Genomic DNA, 18,993 nt, shown 5'->3' with positions numbered 1-18,993 from the left:
GTCGATCAATGTGAGAGTTTAGTTCTCACCTGAGTGAGTTTCACAGAAACAGGAAGTATGTGTTACCATGGAAATGTGACAACATGAGGTCGCCACTGAATCACTGCTGCGGAGATGGAGACTGGAGGACGTCACAATCATCTCATCCTGAATATCTGGACTGAACTGGACCTCACGTGAGAGACTGTGTGTGAGTATGTGAGCGTGTGTGTGTAAGAGTGCGTGGGTGTGTGTGACAGACACACATACACACACTCTCACTCTCACACACACATCTGTGAGTGAGTGTGTGAAAGTGAGTGCATGTTAGTGTGTGTATGAGAGTGTGAGTTTGTGGATGTGTGTGTGAGTGTGAGTATGTGTCTTTGTGTGACTGTGAGCGTGTGTGTGAGTGTGTGTGACATGGGAACAAAAACAAAATAAAAACAACCAGCAGAGTTTCACATTTATTTTTATTCTTGTTTTCAGACAGAGACTGAAGTGGGCCGAGACACACTTATCCTCCTCCGTCCTCACCGAGTTTAGGTGTGAACGTGTTGAGATTGGGAGGCGGACTGAGACGCCTCATTTTTCCATCAGTGTGAACCTCCAGTGTCCCGGGACCTTGAAGGACCGCCCCCTCAGGTGAGCAGACGTCTGTGTTCATGAGAATTAATCTGAAAGTGTATTTTGTTTAGACGTTCATGGTTCAGTTGTCAGGTGGAACTGAACCTTCAGACAGGAAGCATGATGAGTAATGTTGTTGTGGTTCTGTTGTGGTTCTGAGCCGCCTACTGAAGGTCGGATGGACTGGAACCGCTACAGATGAAGCCGCCTCAGAGTTTGTGATGGATCAGGTCTTCACTCGGTGGATCAGGTCTTCACTCGGTGGATCAGGTCTTCTCTCGGTGGATCCACATGTGCTGCTTCAGGTTCCCACTCTGAGAGTAGTTTTTCCCGCAGACGGAGCAGCTGAACGGTTTCTCTCCGGTGTGGATCCTCATGTGGACCTTCAAGTTCCCGCTCTCTATGAAACCTTTCCCGCACACTGAGCAGCCGTACGGTTTCTCCCCGGTGTGGATCCTCATGTGTTTCTGCAGCCGACCGCTCCACGAGAAGCTCTTCCTGCAGACGGAGCACCTGAACGGTTTCTCTCCGGTGTGAGACCTCATGTGGGCCCTTAGCTGACCCGGAGAACCGAACCGCTTCCCACACTCGGAGCAGGTGGTGGTCTTTAAGCAGATGTTGCAGCCCACCCGGCCTGCAGGCACTTTGCGGTGCTCAGAGCTGTCGGAGGTTCTTTCCTCTGGATGTTGGTGTAGGTGCTGACCTGGTTCTGCCTCAGAGTCCCGGTTCTCCTCTGTGTGGCAGCGATGAAGCTGAGAGGACCGACGAAGACTCTGGTGGGTGTTGAGCTGATGAAGCTCGGAGAACCTTCGGTCACAGCTGAAGGTCGTCTCCTCTCTGTGGACCAACATGTGGACCTTCAGGTTCCCGCTCTGACAGTAACTCTTCCCGCAGACGGAGCAGCTGAACGGTTTCTCTCCGGTGTGGATCCTCATGTGGACCTTCAGGTTCCCGCTTTCACTGAAACCTTTCCCGCACACTGAGCAGCCGTACGGTTTCTCCCCGGTGTGGATCCTCATGTGTTTCTGCAGCCGACCGCTCCACGAGAAGCTCTTCCTGCAGACGGAGCACCTGAACGGTTTCTCTCCGGTGTGAGACCTCATGTGGGCCCTTAGCTGACCCGGAGAACCGAACCGCTTCCCGCACTCGGAGCAGCTGACGGACTTCAGACGGTCCGGATCGCTGACGGGAAGTTCAAACGTCTCCTCGTCGTCGACACTGACTTCAATCTTTGGTTCAAAAAACTCTGAGGTGTTATCATCTGGACCGGGTTCTAGACCTGGACCTGGTTCTAGTCCTCTGTTCTCATCAGTCCAACTGTGATGAAGCTGTGACCACTGAGGGTTCTCCTCTTCCTCATTCTTCACCGGGACACGACTGAACGAGGAGATCTGAGCCTCCTGCTGCTCCTCTTTAATGTCCTGGTCCTCCTGGTCCTCCTGGTCCTCCTGGTCCTGGTTCTGCTGGTTCTGGTTCTGCTGCTCCTCCTCAGGACAAACTTCCTCTTTACTCACCAGCAGCTGCTGAACATCTGCAGGAGACAGAAGCAAAATAAAAGTTCTATGTGACGATAACAACTCGTTGAACGTCTTTGGTTGCTATGAGACCGTCTCTCTAAACGCTTTAAATGTTCATTTATGTGTTCAAAGCAAAATAAAATAGGACGTTAAGAAACAGAATCTAGTTTTATAAAATGAAGATAAACACACGTGACCTCTGACCTTTATACACACTAACACACACCTGTGACCTCTGAAACACACCTGTGACCTCTGAAACACACCTGTGACCTCTGAAACACACCTGTGCAGGGCTCCGTTCTGGAGCCTCGACTGTTTATATTTACTGGACTGTAAATAATGATGTCCTCACTGATTAATTATTATGTTATTATTATATAATATATTTGTTTATTGTCAGTATTTAACGTACATTTAAGACCTTCATTCTCTCTGTTTCCGGTCGTAATATCAAAATAAATCGCACAAATTAAATGCAGCATTTCTAAACTTTAATAAAATGTAAACTGATCCATTAAAATAAATATCAGGGAATCAAACAGGAGGTTTGTGAAGACAATCAGATCTGTGACGTTAAACATCTGTTCAATAATAATAACAATAATAAACTTCTCTCCATTAATCGACAGCTGCGGCTAACAGGCTAACGTTAGCTTAGCAGGAAAACAAACCTTTCGCGCGCTGCTTCCGGTCTGCCGTTAAAGCCTCGCGCAGCAGGTCCCGGTGTCGGCGGTCCAGCTCCGCCTCGTAGTCCCGGATGGTTCGGTCCAGGTGTCCCAGGACGTCGTCCAGAGCCGCGGTGAGCCGCTGCCTGATGAAGCCCTGCAGACCCCGGAGTCCCGACATGTCAGCCGCAGAAGAAACCACGAACCCAGGCGAGTACTTCCGGGTCGAATTAAAAAAATTAAAAAGCGTGTTGGAAAACTGCGGATTGCGAGAAGAGAGCAGAAATTTTGCGGATTAGCAACATCTGTACCGTGAATGCAGCTCTCATGGTGATTGGTCAGATGGTGAGAGGATGATATGTCATGGCAGGTTTCAGAAAGAGGAACAGGAGCTCAGCGATGAGCAAAGATGAAGGCTGCTCGATGAAGTGAAGAAGGAGGTTGAACCAACGATTGGAAAGTTGTGGTTGCGTCTAAAAAGGAGAGGGCCCGTTATCACCCGTTAAAACTGTTCAAGGCAACAGAATGAAATGAGAACGATCGAGTTTGCAAAGGTTTTAAGCAACAGGCAGCTTTTGATTTTTGCTGCAGACCAAAGACAGAAGATCCTCAGAGCTGAAACTCTGAATCAGTTGTCATATTCCAGAGAGCTGAGCGGTGTTCGACAGGATGGGCCATCGTCAGCCTCCATACATGAGATCATACAGGAAGTGAACGCTTCGAGATTACAAATAAATCGAAATGAAATGAAAACGGACAGTTTATCAGTGCTGCTTGACTTTGAAAAGGTTTTGTCTCAGAAAATAAGAATAGGATGTATGAGCTATGATGTAAAAGAGTTTATTCCAGCTGCAGGACGAAGGAAGGAAGCTGAGATGTGGAGGCCAACATGAAGATGGAAGTGGAACTGTGGCGGTGAACACAACGCTGCTTTTGGAGGATTCACTTCAAATGCAAACAAGGGAAGTGCAGAAATATAAAATACTTAACCAAGTGTCTGATGCGGAAGAATCTGAGACGGACGACCTCCTGTGGATCTTCCCCCCCGATCCAGGTCAGAGTCACACAGTTAAATCCCCGTATAAAGGAGATAAATGAAGACACGCTAATTGTGTGGATCCCCAACGTGCAGCATGCATATTCACACTTGCAGTTTAAATTTTATTCTCGTTCTCGTTCCTTATTCTTCTTTAAAAAAAATTAGGCTTTTTTTTGGCGGCTTTAACATCTTCAGAAACTCAGGAAGGTTGGTGCTGACACATGTTTCATGAGGTTTGGAGCATCATTTGACCTTAAACATCAACTTCCTGTGTCACGGACCAACATCAAACTTAGCTGCATCACCCTGGTTACATACACTGCGCCAAAAAATAAAGGGAACACTTAAACAACATCCTAGATGTCAAAGAATGAAATCTTCCAGTTCAAATCTTTATTCATTACATAGTGGAATGTGTTGAGAACAAAATAACATCAGAATGATCAATGGAAATCAGAATCATTATCCATGGAGGTCTGGATTCAGAATCATACTCCAAATAAAAGTGGAAAAATCAGATCACAGACTGATCCAACTTCTGTGGAGATTCCTGAAGACAAGTCCAAATGAGTCTCAGTAGTGTGTGTGTCCTCCACGTGCCTGTATCACTCCCTACAACGCCTGGGCATGCTCCTGATGAGACCACGGATGTTCTCCTGAGGGATCTCCTCCCAGACCCGGATCAAAGCATCGGTCCACTCCCGGACAGTCTGCGGTGGACGTGGCGTCGGAGGACGGAACGAGACGCGATGTCCCGGATGTGCTGGACTGGATTCAGGTCTGGGGGACGGGCGGGCCGGTCCGGAGCATCGATGCCTTCATCGTGCAGGAACTGCTGACACACTCCAGCCACATGAGGCCGAGCATTGTCCTGCATCAGAAGAACCCAGGACCCACTGCACCAGCAGATGGTCTTCAACGGGTCTGAGGATCTCATCCCGGGACCTGATGGCAGTCAGGGTACCTCTGGCTAGCACACGGAGGGCTGCGCTGCCCTCCGAAGAAACGCCTCCCCAGACCGTCGCTGACCCGCCGCCGACCCGGTCCCGCTGGAGGATGTTGCAGGCAGCAGAACGTTCTCCACGGCGTCTCCAGACTCCGTCACGTCTGTCACATGTGCTCAGTGTGAACCTGCTCTCATCCGTGAAGACCACAGGACGCCGACGGAGAAGCTGCCGATCTCGGTGTTCTCCGGTAAAGTCCGGTCGCCCCGCACGGTGTTGGGCTGTGAGCACAGACCCCACTTGTGGACGTCGGGTCCTCGTACCGCCCTCATGGAGTCTGTTTCTGACAGTTTGAGCAGAAACATGCACATTAGTGGCCTGCTGGAGGTCATTTTGTAGGGCTCTGGCAGCGCTCCTCCTGCTCCTCCTTGCACAAAGGAGCAGATAGCGGTCCCGCTGCCGGGTTGTTGTCCTCCTACGGCCCCCTCCACGTCTCCTGGTGGACCGGCCCGTCTCCCGGTATGTCCTCCGTCCTCTTGACACTGTGCTGACAGACACAGCAAACCTTCTTGCCACAGTGTACATTGATGTGCCATCCTGGATGAGCTGCACTACCTGAACAACTTCTGTGGGTTGGAGACACCTCATGCTCCCTCTAGTGGTGAGGACACTGGCAAAATGCAAAAGGGACCAACGATCATCCAGAAAGGACGAGGACAGAGAAACGGTCTGTGGTCACCACCTGCAGAACCGTTCCTTTATAGGGTTGTCTTGGTAATTGCCTCATTTCCACCTGTTTGTTCCATTTGTACAACAGCAGGTGAAACTGATCCTCAATCAGTGTTGATCCTAACTGGACAGCTTGATTTCACAGAAGTGAGATTGACTTGGCGTTACACACTCCGGTACGGTAGGTGGCAGTACGCACCTATTCAAGTTGGTTGCGATCCGCCAATTAAATGAGAAGAAGCTACACGTTCTGAACCTCTCCGCTTTTATTGTGAAGTCCTGCAGCGGCCCGGCGGCCTGTTTCCGGTTCCGGGTGCGTGTCCGCAGCTTGCTCGTGTGGATGTGGAGCTGCAGCAGGACATGAGTGGAAGTGGGACTCTCCGATCGGTGGAACATGTCCAGACTTCAGGAGCTCAAAGATTCCTTCAAACGGAGGCTCATCACGGCGGCTCGCGCGCATCTGATCGGACACGTGGAGAGATCAATATCCGGATATGAAGAGGCGATCGATCGCAGACGGAAACTCGTGGATCTGCTTTCAAACCGCGACGAGCTGCGGACAGCAGGTTGGTTTTTATTTCTGCTGTTAGCCTGTTAGCTTTGTTGTTAGCCTGTTAGCTTTGTTGTTAGCCTGTTAGCCTTGTTGTTAGCCTGTTAGCTTTGTTGTTAGCCTGTTAGCCTTGTTGTTAGCCTGTTAGCCTGTTAGCTTTGTTGTTAGCCTGTTAGCCGCTAGCGGTTTTCCTTCCTGTCGCTGATGTTGAACTGTTCGGTTCCTCTCAGAGGTTCTGAGGTTCTGTTAGAAGAACTTCAGAGTTAAAAAGTCTTGTTTTGTGTCCTCTGTTATTTTATGAATGTTAGTTAATAATATTTTAACCTTCTTAGTTTTCTAACTGTTAACTGAGAAAATACAAACTTCCTGCATAAAAAAAAGACACCTGAACCAGACAGGAAGTGATGATGTCACTGTTGGTGAGCTCACAGTGACATCATCATCATCAGGGCGGTGGAAGACCTGCTGCTCCACTTCCTGTTGGTCAAGTGACACTCAATTCAATCTGAACATCTTAAATCGTGTTTTATTGATCCGGCAGCCAACAAATAAAATAACATCTTCATCATTTATGTAATTTATTCTACATCAACGTTAATATTCCCATTTAGATCAGCTGGTATATTAACACTAATGATGATGGATGATGATGATGATGGATGATGATGATGATGATGATGGATGATGAGGATGGACGATGATGATGATGGATGGATGATGATGATGGATGATGAGGATGATGATGATGGACGATGATGATGATGGATGATGGATGATGATGGATGATGATGGATGATGATGGATGATGATGATGATGATGATGGATGATGATGGATGATGAGGATGGATGATGATGATGATGGATGATGAGGATGATGATGATGATGATGGATGATGAGGATGATGATGGATGTATGATGATGGATGTATGATGATGATGGATGATGATGATGGATGATGATGATGATGGATGAGGATGATGATGATGATGAGGATGATGATGGATGATGAGGATGGACGATGATGATGATGATGGACGATGATGATGATAGATGTATGATGATGATGATGAGGATGATGATGGATGATGAGGATGATGATGATGGATTATAATGGATGATGATGGATGGATGATGATGATGGATGATGAGGATGATGATGATGGATGATGATGATGGATGATGAGGATGATGATGATGATGATGGATGATGATGATGATGATGATGATGGATGTATTATGATGATGGATGGATGATGATGATGATGATGGATGATGATGATGGATGATGATGGATGATGATGATGATGGATGGATGATGATGGATGATGAGGATGATGATGATGATGGATGGATGATGAGGATGATGATGAGGATGGACAATGATGATGAGGATGGACGATGATGATGATGGATGATGATGATGGATGATGAGGATGGACGATGATGGATGGATGATGATGGATGATGAGGATGGATGATGAGGATGATGATGGATGATGATGATGGATGATGATGATGATGATGGATGATGATGAGGATGGACGATGATGATGGATGGATGATGATGATGGATGTATGATGATGATGATGATGGATGATGATGGATGGATGATGATGATGATGGATGATGATGATGATGGATGATGATGATGGATGTATGATGATGATGATGGATGATGAGGATGATGATGATGGATGTATGATGATGATGATGATGGATGATGATGGATTGATGATGATGGATGATGATGATGATGATGATGATGATGATGATGATGGATGATGATGATGATGGATGGATGATGATTATGGATTATGATGGATGATGATGATGATGGATGATGATGATGATGGATGGATGATGATGATGATAATGGATGGATGATGAGGATGATGATGATGATGGATGGATGATGATGATGATGATGAGGATGGACGATGATGATGATGGATTATGAGGATGATGATGGATGATGATGGATGGATGATGAGGATGATGATGGATGATGATGATGATGATGGATGATGAGGATGAGGATGGATGATGATGATGATAATGGATGGATGATGAGGATGATGATGAGGATGGACGATGATGATGATGATGGATGATGATGATGATGATGGATGGATGATGAGGATGATGATGGATGATGAGGATGATGATGATGATGGATGATGATGGATGATGAGGATGATGATGATGATGATGATGAGGATGATGATGATGATGATGATGGATGATGAGGATGATGATGGATATATGATGATGATGGATGTATGATGATGATGGATGTATGATGATGATGATGGATGTATGATGATGATGGATGGATGATGATGATGGATGTATGATGATGATGGATGGATGATGATGATGATGATGATGGATGATGATGATGGATGGATGATGATGATAATGGATGGATGATGAGGATGATGATGATGATGGATGGATGATGATGAGGATGGACGATGATGATGATGGATTATGAGGATGATGATGGATGATGAGGATGGACGATGATGATGATGGATGGATGATGAGGATGATGATGATGATGATGATGATGGATGATGATGGATGATGAGGATGATGATGATGGATGATGAGGATGATGATGATGATGATGGATGATGAGGATGATGATGGATGGATGATGATGATGGATGATGATGATGGATGATGATGGATGGATGATGGATGATGATGATGATGATGGATGATGATGGATGATGATGGATGATGATGGATGATGAGGATGATGATGATGATGATGGATGATGAGGATGATGATGGATGGATGATGATGATGGATGATGATGGATGATGATGATGATGGATGATGAGGATGATGATGGATGATGAGGATGATGATGATGGATTATAATGGATGATGATGGATGGATGATGATGATGGATGATGAGGATGATGATGATGGATGATGAGGATGATGATGATGGATGGATGATGATGATGGATGATGATGATGGATGATGATGATGGATGATGAGGATGATGATGATGGATGGATGATGATGATGGATGATGATGATGGATGATGATGATGGATGGATGATGGATGATGATGATGATGGATGATGATGGATGATGATGGATGATGATGGATGATGAGGATGATGATGATGATGATGATGGATGATGATGGATGATGAGGATGGATGATGATGATGATGGATGATGAGGATGATGATGATGATGATGGATGATGAGGATGATGATGGATGTATGATGATGATGGATGATGATGATGGATGATGATGATGATGGATGATGATGATGGATGAGGATGATGATGATGAGGATGAGGATGGACGATGATGATGATGATGGACGATGATGATGATAGATGTATGATGATGAGGATGAGGATGATGATGGATGATGAGGATGATGAGGATGATGATGGATGATGAGGATGATGATGATGGATTATAATGGATGATGATGGATGGATGATGATGATGGATGATGAGGATGATGATGATGGATGATGAGGATGATGATGATGGATGGATGATGATGATGGATGATGATGATGGATGATGATGATGGATGATGAGGATGATGATGATGGATGGATGATGATGATGGATGATGATGATGGATGATGATGATGGATGGATGATGGATGATGATGATGATGGATGATGATGGATGATGATGGATGATGATGGATGATGAGGATGATGATGATGATGATGATGGATGATGATGGATGATGAGGATGGATGATGATGATGATGGATGATGAGGATGATGATGATGATGATGGATGATGAGGATGATGATGGATGTATGATGATGATGGATGATGATGATGGATGATGATGATGGATGAGGATGATGATGATGAGGATGAGGATGGACGATGATGATGATGATGGACGATGATGATGATAGATGTATGATGATGAGGATGAGGATGATGATGGATGATGAGGATGATGATGATGGATTATAATGGATGATGATGGATGGATGATGATGATGGATGATGAGGATGATGATGATGGATGATGAGGATGATGATGATGATGATGGATGATGATGATGATGATGGATGTATTATGATGATGGATGGATGATGATGATGATGATGGATGATGATGATGGATGATGATGGATTATTATGGATGATGATGGATGATGATGATGATGGATGGATGATGATGGATGATGAGGATGATGATGATGATGGATGGATGATGAGGATGATGATGAGGATGAGGATGGACGATGATGATGATGGATGATGAGGATGGACGATGATGGATGGATGATGATGGATGATGAGGATGATGATGATGAATGATGATGATGAATGATGAGGATGATGATGATGATGATGGATGATGGTGGATGATGATGATGGTGGATGGATGATGAGGATGATGGTGGATGATGATGATGATGAGGATGATGACGATGATGGATGATGATGGATGATGATGGATGATGATGATGGTGGATGATGATGATGGTGGATGATGATGATGGATGGATGATGGATTATGATGGATGGATGATGAGGATGGATGATGATGGATGATGATGATGGATGTATGATGATGATGATGGATGATGATGGATGGATGATGATGATGGATGGATGGATGGATGGATGGATGGATGGATGATGATGATGATGATGATGATGATGATGATGATGATGATGGATGGATGGATGATGATGATGATGGATGATGATGATGGATGGATGATGATGGATGGATGGATGGATGGATGATGATGATGGATGGTCTTCGACTGCAGGGTCTTCACCAACTTAGTCTCTAATCTCCTTGTTCCACCATCTGTGTTTGTGTTCTTCAGTGTTTCCTGCAGACGTCCAGCTGCTGTTGGTGAGAAGACAAAAGGTTCCTCCTGTTCGGCAAGAGAGGAGCTGCAGTCTGGACCAGGAGAACCAGGAGAACCAGGAGGAGCCAGACGGTGATGGACGTGACTCCGGAGAGGCCTCGGACCAGAACTTGGGACATTTACAATCAAACAGTGATGAGAAGGAATTGGACATTTCTGAAGCAGAGAGTGATCAGAGTGAGGGAACTTCTAAAACCAAACGTTGGAGTTGCTCAGCGCGCAACAAAGCATTCACTAAAACACACCGGCCGCTGCGGCAGCGCAGACGTCGAACCAAGAAGCCGCCGATCTGCTCTCTATGTGGTGAAACGTTTCCTGACAGAACTCTTCTGGTCGCCCACAGGAAAACTCACCCAGAGAACAAACGGGTCAGCTGCTCGGTTTGTGGCCTGCTGTTCAGATTCAGGTCTCAGCTGAAGGGTCACATGAGAATCCATACGGGGGAGAAACCGTACAGCTGCAGCGTCTGTAATAGGTCCTTCAGGTGGTCCCGACAGGTCACCTATCACAGGTGTGTTGGGTTGTCATGGTGGCGCTGCTCGATATGTGGAGACACATTTCTCGACAGAGCTCTTCTGGTCGCCCACAAGGCGACTCACCCGGAAAATAGACCGTTCATCTGCTCAGTTTGTGGTCTGCAAATTAAGTTCCGGTCTCAGCTGGAGGTCCACATGAGAAGCCACACGGGGGAGAAACCGTACGACGCGTACGTCAGGAAACACATGTTCTCACGCACCCCGGTGAAACCGTTCAGCTGCAAAGTCTGTGGGAAAAGATTTTCCTGGAAGTTTCAGATCAAAGAACACAAATGTACCGGCCGACCCGCACAGCAAGACCCGACCGGGGACCGGGGTCCAGGTCCCGGTTTACAACGAGAAGACAATGCTGACAGTGCATTCTGGAAGGAGACCCGGCATCACTCGTCAGGTTTCACCTACCAGAGAAACAGGAAGTCTGTCAGCGGTGCAGGATGTAACTCTGGCAGGAAACCACCGAGCGGTCCTGATGACGCCACCAGAACCAAACCCAGGAATGATGGACGCGTTGGAGAAGGTTCAGTCAGCGACGCCGACCGGAAAACATTCATCATCTCTGAGAGTCTCAAACCGGCTGAAGGCAGCTCGGCTCTGCAGGAACAGACGCAGCGGAACATCGAAGACGGACCGTTGGAGTCGGCGGTCGTTCGTCGTGAGTGTGTCGGTGAGTCGTCGAGGTTTCACCAGAACCAGACTGAGGAGAAGATTGTTGTCAACAAACTTTGGCGTGAAGAAACACCTGAAGATCTAATTCCTCACCTGAGACGGACCTCCAGAGGAAACACCTTCAGGTGTTCGGTTTGTAGCGCAGCTTTCAGCGACAGAGACTCTTTAGTCCAACACATGAGGAGCCACTCCGGACAAACGCAGTTCACCTGCTCAGTTTGTGGGCGGGGCTTCGCATGGAGACGAAACCTGATCAAACACATGGAGGTCCACAAGAACAAGAACATGTACAGGTGCAACATTTGTCCCAGAAGATTCCGCAGCCAATATAGTCTCCGTTGCCATCTACGTTTCCACCTGCCGTCACAGCTTCATCACAGCCAGACCGGACCAGAACCATCCAGGAACCCTCATCCAGACCCCGGAGACCCAGACTCTGATTCCTGTGACCCCGACACTGATGACAGCGATCTGTGGAGACAGACCAGAGAACAGGAGTCCGGTTTCACCAGCGACAAACATCAGGAAGTCTCTGAGAGCAACGCAACACTTCACAGTCACACCTCCATCCAGCAGGACCAGGACCAGCAGGACCCCCACATCAAAGAGGAGCAGGAGGAGGCTCAGATCAACTCGCTCCCATTCAGTCCTGTCACTGTGAAGACTGAAGAAGAAGAGAAACCTCAGTGGTCACAGCTTCATCACAGCCACACTGAGGAGAACACAGACTCTGTGGCAGCACCAGGACCAGGACTGAAAAGCGATGATGGTGACTTCTGGACCGAGACCAGACAACTTCGTTCAGGTTTAAACTCTGAAAGTGAGTCTGTCAGAAATCCATCCAGATGCGCTGACAACAAGGTGTCAGAGTCTCTGCAGCCGGAGAGTGACGACAGTGTTGACAGCGACTTCTGGAAGGAGACCAGGAAATCTCCGGCCGGTCTGAACTCTGTGGAAACCACCGACGCTCCGGACAGGAAGGTGGTAACGAGCAGGAAACAGGAAGTCAGATGTCCTGTGTGCGGGAAAGAAGTCCGAAACAACCACTATCTGCAGAGACATATGGAAACTCACAACAAAGAGAAACCATTCAGCTGCTCCGTCTGTGGGAAGAAGGTCAAACACATGAAAACTCTGCAGTCTCACATGTCCACTCACATGAAGGAGAAACCTCACCGCTGCAGCGTGTGCAGCCGACGCTTCGCCTGGTTCACAGAGCTGAAATACCACCAGTGTGTCGGGGAGTCGTCACGCTGAGCAGAAACCTGGTTGACACCTCAAATTAATTGGTTTTCTTAAATTCATTTGATTGGATAAAGATGTGATTTTGTTTTATTACAGACTAGAAACAGAAATTATTTTAGTAAAGTTGACGTGGATTCTTCTTTCTCGAAGGCAGATGGACTTGTTTGAGTTTCGTCTCCTTTTCTTCTGTAACTTTTTCGGATGTTTTTTGTATCAAACCTGCTTCTAAATAAAACCATAAAACTTTCACTTGTTCAGAATATTTCTGATTATTAATATCAGATATATTATTAATCATTTGATTGTTGTTGTCCTGATAAAGAAAATAAGATGGAAGACGTTCGTCCAGAACTTTCAGCCTTGGAGGGTTTCGTCCAGAGAGGACATGTTGGTCCGGTTCGGTCCGGTACCTCCAGCCTGAGTTTGGCGCCCCCTGCTGCCTCCCTTCGAGCCGGTCGGTCCTCCCTGCCTTCTCTTCCTCAGACTTCTGATGATTTGCTAGAAGTAGATTTTCCTCCTCCTCCTCCATCAACTACTCCCACATCCAAGTCTTAGTGTCCGTGTTAGAAGGCGTTCGGAGAGCTCCGCCCTGAGGCGCTGAAGACACGCCTCCAGTCGGCGTTAGAGAGGGCGACAGTCGACGAAACAGACCAGGAGGTGCTTCTCTGGGTTTCCTTCAGGCAGCCGGGGTAAGATGTCTTGTTTCACTTCCTGTCCTGTTGTATGATTGTTGGCCCCGCCCCCTGATCAGTTCCACCTGTCCCTCATTGTCCTTCCCTCCCTGCTGTATTTTCTCTGTGTGCTCTTCTTCCCTGCTTGTCACTTTGTTTAAGTTTCGTGTCTGTTGCTGCATCTTTTGAAATCCAGAGGACACAAACCACCTCTGAACTGTGGCACCATGGCAACAGGCTTCTCCAACAGGGCAACAGCATGTTGAAAAAACAACAACCCAATCGTAGCTCCACCCCCCTCATACTCAGTGGATTTGTGTCCCTGCTGCTTCTTTCTTTTCCCCAAAAATCTGAAATAAAGTGAGAAAGAGGGAAGAAGAGCTCACAGACTAAATACAGCAGGGAATACAAGGGACAGATGGAAATAATCAGGGGGCGGGGCCAACAGTCATACAAAGGACAGGAAGTGAAACAAGACAGACAAGAGGTGAGTCATTTCATTTATAATTGATTTTCTTTCATGTTTGTTACAGATTGAACACGTTCAGACAAACCAGGAACGTAAACAGAAACATCATCACGCCACAAAATATTCACCAAACCAAGGTCCTGAAAATTGGATGTACGATGATGTCACTGGGAACATCAGAGTCATGTCAAATGCTTACTGTTCGCTCGTTAAATTAACTCGTTCTTCTGTTTTTAAATTCAGTTTGAAGTTTATTTTTTTTATCTGGAGGTTTGTAGGTTCAGTTGAATCCAGAGTTCATAGAACAGCGAGATGTGAAACCTGTACAGGTGAGAAAACACACTTCTAATACCAGTCGGCCTCCAGGTGGAAACAAACTTCACTCAGCAGAACCAGCCGGTTGATGAGTCACAGAAGGAATCTGAGACTGTTTTTTATAACATATTTATAAAACATCAGAGTAGGCGGAGCCACCGGTCGGCGTCTCTTCACCTTCATCCGCTGCAAGCTGCTCTGAAGAAACTGGCTTTTTCCTGCTATAACAACAAGGAGCAGAACATGAACACGAGGAGTCCGATCACAGCGGGAGTTTGTTTCCTCCAGTTCACCTCCTCTCTGTCTCTGAGTGACACCTCATCATTGGTGAAGCTCCGCCTCCAGGTGAAACAATCCCGCATGCCGAGCATCCGGAGGGTTTCTCCCCCATACGAGTCCTCGTGTTCCTGCAGGTTCTTCTTGCGACGGAAAGTTTTCCCGCACCGAGAGCATCCGAACGGTCTCTCTGTCGTCTCCTCACCTGTATTGACCGTAGCTGATGGACGCCCCCTGCTGGAGGAGCTGCTGCCTGACAGCTTCGCCTCGGTCCGCCCATGTCGGAGCTCCGAGGACTCGCCGACACACTGGTGGTCTCTGAGTTTGAACCGCCATGTGTACCGTTTGCCACAGACGCAGTAGAGGAAGCGTTTCTGGTCCGTGTGGTTCGTCAGCTGTTCCGTCTGCATGAATCTTTTATCACCAAAGCGAGCAGCCGGACGGTTTCTCCCGTGTGAGTTTTTATGTTGTCATGTTGACAAACAACACAACCAGAACTCAAACACAACCACTCCTCACTTTTCTGCTTTTATTTTGAAGTTTTGTTTCTAAAGTATATTTAACTTCCTTCGTCAAAGCGTCTTCACCACGTTTCCGTCTTTAACTCTGAGTAAAAATAATTTACTGTTTTGGGTCATTAGATGTTTCTGGTGTTGTTCTCCCTCCCGCCTGAAGGTGGTGCTGTCTCACTTCATCCGTGTCTTTCCAGGGCCTCAGTTCATGTACCTGCCTTACATGTTAGCAAAGAACCCTCGTATGTTAGCCCTTTTAGATGTTAGTGCGCTAACATGTTAGCGTAGCGTTCTCACACGTTGACCTCTGTTGGACTCCTGAATGTCAGAGACCCTAAATAAATAAAGCGGAATGAGCCTTTAAAGGTCAGTTAACTCCTAAAATAATGTTTTTACACGAGAATCTTGAAAGAGGATTTTTATTTCTCTGTAGAATCACATGATTTTTGGACGGCAGGTCCGACTCGACCAATCAGACGACGGGTCAGCATCACAGCTCTGATTATTAATCCGCCCGACACCATAGAGCAGCAGAGTAGACGACCCTTCAAAATAAAAGCACGACATGCAACAAAGCTTCATTGTCTGTGTTTCTGTATTTCTGCTTCAAAACGACCAAAAACGTCATCGGACCTTCACACGAGTTCTGAACGGAAGGTTCTGTGTGTCTCTGAGGCTCCTGGACCTCAACCAGTCCTGCTGGACTCTGGACCTGCAGAACCAGAACCACATCAGCCAGTCTGAAGCTTCTCCATCACGGACCGGCTGACGATGGTCTGCAGCTCTGGTCCAGATGAAGTTCTATTCCAGATGAAGTTCTGGTCCAGATGATGCATAAAGCTTGAGAACATTTGTTCCAACAGGTGATTGGTCCGAGGAACAGGCCTGCTTCATGTGTCCTGCCGGTCCCTGGTCTCCGGTCGGTCCATGGGGACCTCTGTTTGGACTCTGGCGGACCGGGTCTGGGCCGACTCGCCTGGCTGACCACTGGCTGCCACGTGCAGCTTCATGTGTCTCTTTAAGTGTCCCGTGACGGTGAAACTTTTCCCGCAGACGTTGCAGCTGAAGGGTTTCTCCCCCGTGTGGACCCTCATGTGGATCTTCAGGCTCCCCTTCTGGGCGCAGCTTTTCCCGCAGACGTTACAGCTGAAGGGTTTCTCCCCCGTGTGGACACGCATGTGTTTGGTCAGGTCTCCCTTCTCGGCGCAGCACTTCCCACAGAAGGGGCAGCTGAAGGGTTTCTCCCCCGTGTGGACCCTCATGTGCTTCTTCAGGTCAGTCTTCTGAGCGCAGCCTTTCCCGCACACGGAGCAGCTGAAGGGTTTCTCCCCCGTGTGGTACTTCATGTGCCGGTTCAGGTGTTCCTTCACGTGGAAGCTCTTGCTGCACACGGAGCAGCTGAAGGGTTTCTCCCCGGTGTGGATCCTCATGTGCCGGGTCATGTTGCCGCGCCCGCTGAAGTTCTTCCCGCAGAACAAGCAGCTGTATGGCTGCTCTCCGGTGTGACACCTCATGTGAGCTGTCAGCGAGCCGCTGTCTTTGAAGGACTTGTCGCAGTCGGAGCAGGGGAACGGCCGCTCGCCCGTGTGGTCCCGGATGTGTCGGTTCAGGTTCCCCTTCAGGCTGAACCGCTTCCCACAGTACGAGCAGGGAAACGGTCTTTCCTTCGCCGAGGGTCCGCCGTCGCTGGTTCTAACGTCCTCGACGCCCGACGGAGCCTCGTTCGTTTGAGTCCAGTCACAGTCGCTGTCGTCGGTTTCAGTCGAGTCCACCGAGTTGTCCTCACTGACCGGCTGCAAGTGTGGTTCTGGTCCGGGTCCTTGTCCTGCCTCAGAGTCTCTGTCCTCCTCAGTCCGGCTGTGATGAGGATTCTCCTCGTCTTCCTCACTCTTCACCGGGACAGTATTGAACCTCTGCTCCTCCGGACTGGTCCAGACCTCCTCCTGCTCCTCTTTGATGTGGGGCAGCTCCCGGTGCTGATCCGGGTCCTGATCCCGGTCCTGGTCCTGATCCCGGTCCTGGTCCCGGTCCCGATCCCGGTCCTGGTCCCGGTCCTGATCCCGGTCGTCTGACGGACACTCTGAAACACACGTGATGCAAACTGCTGTAATTTAAAGTTTCATCATATAAATATTCTGCAGGATCAATAATTCACCAACAGAACCGGTTCCTGATGACAGAACCTTCAACCTTCTGCCCCGCCAAAATAAAACCGAATCTGTTGTAGATCAATAAGTGTAACAAACGTTTCCTGAAGAAAAATATCCAGTTTAAAGTCGACATGGATCAGAACACGGAGTCGTTCACGATAAAATTATTCTTCAGATGATTTAAAAAGTTATTTCGTGACAACGGATTTTTTCCGAACTTGTTGCCGTAATGACGCCAAACAGTTCCGTTTATACTGACACACAAATCTAAAACACTATTTACTAAAACTAATAATCAATTATTATCCAGAATGTTGCAAAAATACGCAGAAATATTGTGATATTATTTTAGGGCCATTTCGCCCACCGGAACCACCAAGAACTTTCTGCACTGAGTCACGGCAAGGTCACTCTTGATGGAGGACCACTGTGGTGGGGGACGGAGGGGACGGAGGGACAGAGGGGAGGACGGGGGCCTCCCTGAGCGACAGAGCAGGTCTTAAAGTGACCGGGTTCCTTCAGACCCACAGAACCGGATTCATCAGAACAAACTGATGGAGGGATGTGAGGAAGACTCCGCAGGTCTCCATGGTGACGGATCAATAATGGACTCGGCCTGGAGGAACTCCAGGTCCCAGCAGGCTTTGCGGCGCTACGTTAATAAATGAGAGTTGCGGTTCCGGTCGCTGACAGACTGACAGCTGATTTCAGATTCATCTCTTTTTATTTTCTTTATTTCACACTGAAACTTGTGGAACTCTGTTTCCGGTTGGTAAACAGCGGGTGTGCGGGCCGCCGGGTGAGCAACCTGCGGCGGGACTGACCTGCTCTGTGCAGCCGGACTTGGGGCTTCAGCAGCGCATCGAGCAGCCTCCTCTGGCGGCAGATCTCCCGCTCGGACCGCTCCACTCGCTCTTCGTACTCCGCCACGGTTTCCTCCAGCAGACCGACGATCTCCTCCGCAGCCGCCGTCAGCCGCTCGGTGAGCAGCGCTCTCAGCGCCGGCAGCTCCGCCGCTTCTTCTCCTTTTTCCAGCTGCAGCAGGAAGTCTTCCGCGGCGGCGCTGATCCGCTCGTGGACCGACACCCGCAGCAGCTGCACGGCGCACATCCTGCGGCTTTGGCGCACTTTGAGCTGCGGAACAAAGAGGGCCAGCGGGGACGTAAACACGCTGCGAGTTCCGCGTCGACGACG

The 18,993-nt window shown here is 48.0% G+C and overlaps 2 protein-coding genes across 2 annotated transcripts; one reads left to right on the top strand and one right to left on the bottom strand.

Moving 5' to 3' along the window:
• Nucleotides 1-439: 439 nt before the first annotated feature.
• On the bottom strand, nucleotides 440-18,909 carry LOC138209861 (zinc finger protein 271-like). Its single transcript, XM_069168654.1, has 4 exons — nucleotides 18,624-18,909; nucleotides 16,648-17,729; nucleotides 15,255-15,334; nucleotides 440-1,716 (listed from the first exon to the last, which is right to left on the bottom strand). The coding sequence occupies exons 1-4, from the start codon at nucleotides 18,907-18,909 to the stop codon at nucleotides 873-875; spliced, it is 2,292 nt and encodes a 763-aa protein (XP_069024755.1). The 3' UTR covers nucleotides 440-872.
• Nucleotides 5,792-13,655, top strand: LOC138209855 (zinc finger protein 665-like). The gene is made up of 2 exons (XM_069168648.1): nucleotides 5,792-6,069; nucleotides 10,915-13,655. The coding sequence occupies exons 1-2, from the start codon at nucleotides 5,898-5,900 to the stop codon at nucleotides 13,416-13,418; spliced, it is 2,676 nt and encodes an 891-aa protein (XP_069024749.1). The 5' UTR covers nucleotides 5,792-5,897; the 3' UTR covers nucleotides 13,419-13,655.
• Nucleotides 18,910-18,993: the final 84 nt, after the last annotated feature.

Source organism: Embiotoca jacksoni, unplaced genomic scaffold, assembly GCF_022577435.1.
Source record: "Embiotoca jacksoni isolate LCO1_2020_lvr unplaced genomic scaffold, fEmbJac1.0.p SCAF_41, whole genome shotgun sequence".
Lineage (NCBI taxonomy): Eukaryota > Metazoa > Chordata > Actinopteri > Embiotocidae > Embiotoca > Embiotoca jacksoni.
Note: the sequence above shows the minus strand (reverse complement) of the source record. Positions and strands in the feature narration are given on the sequence as shown.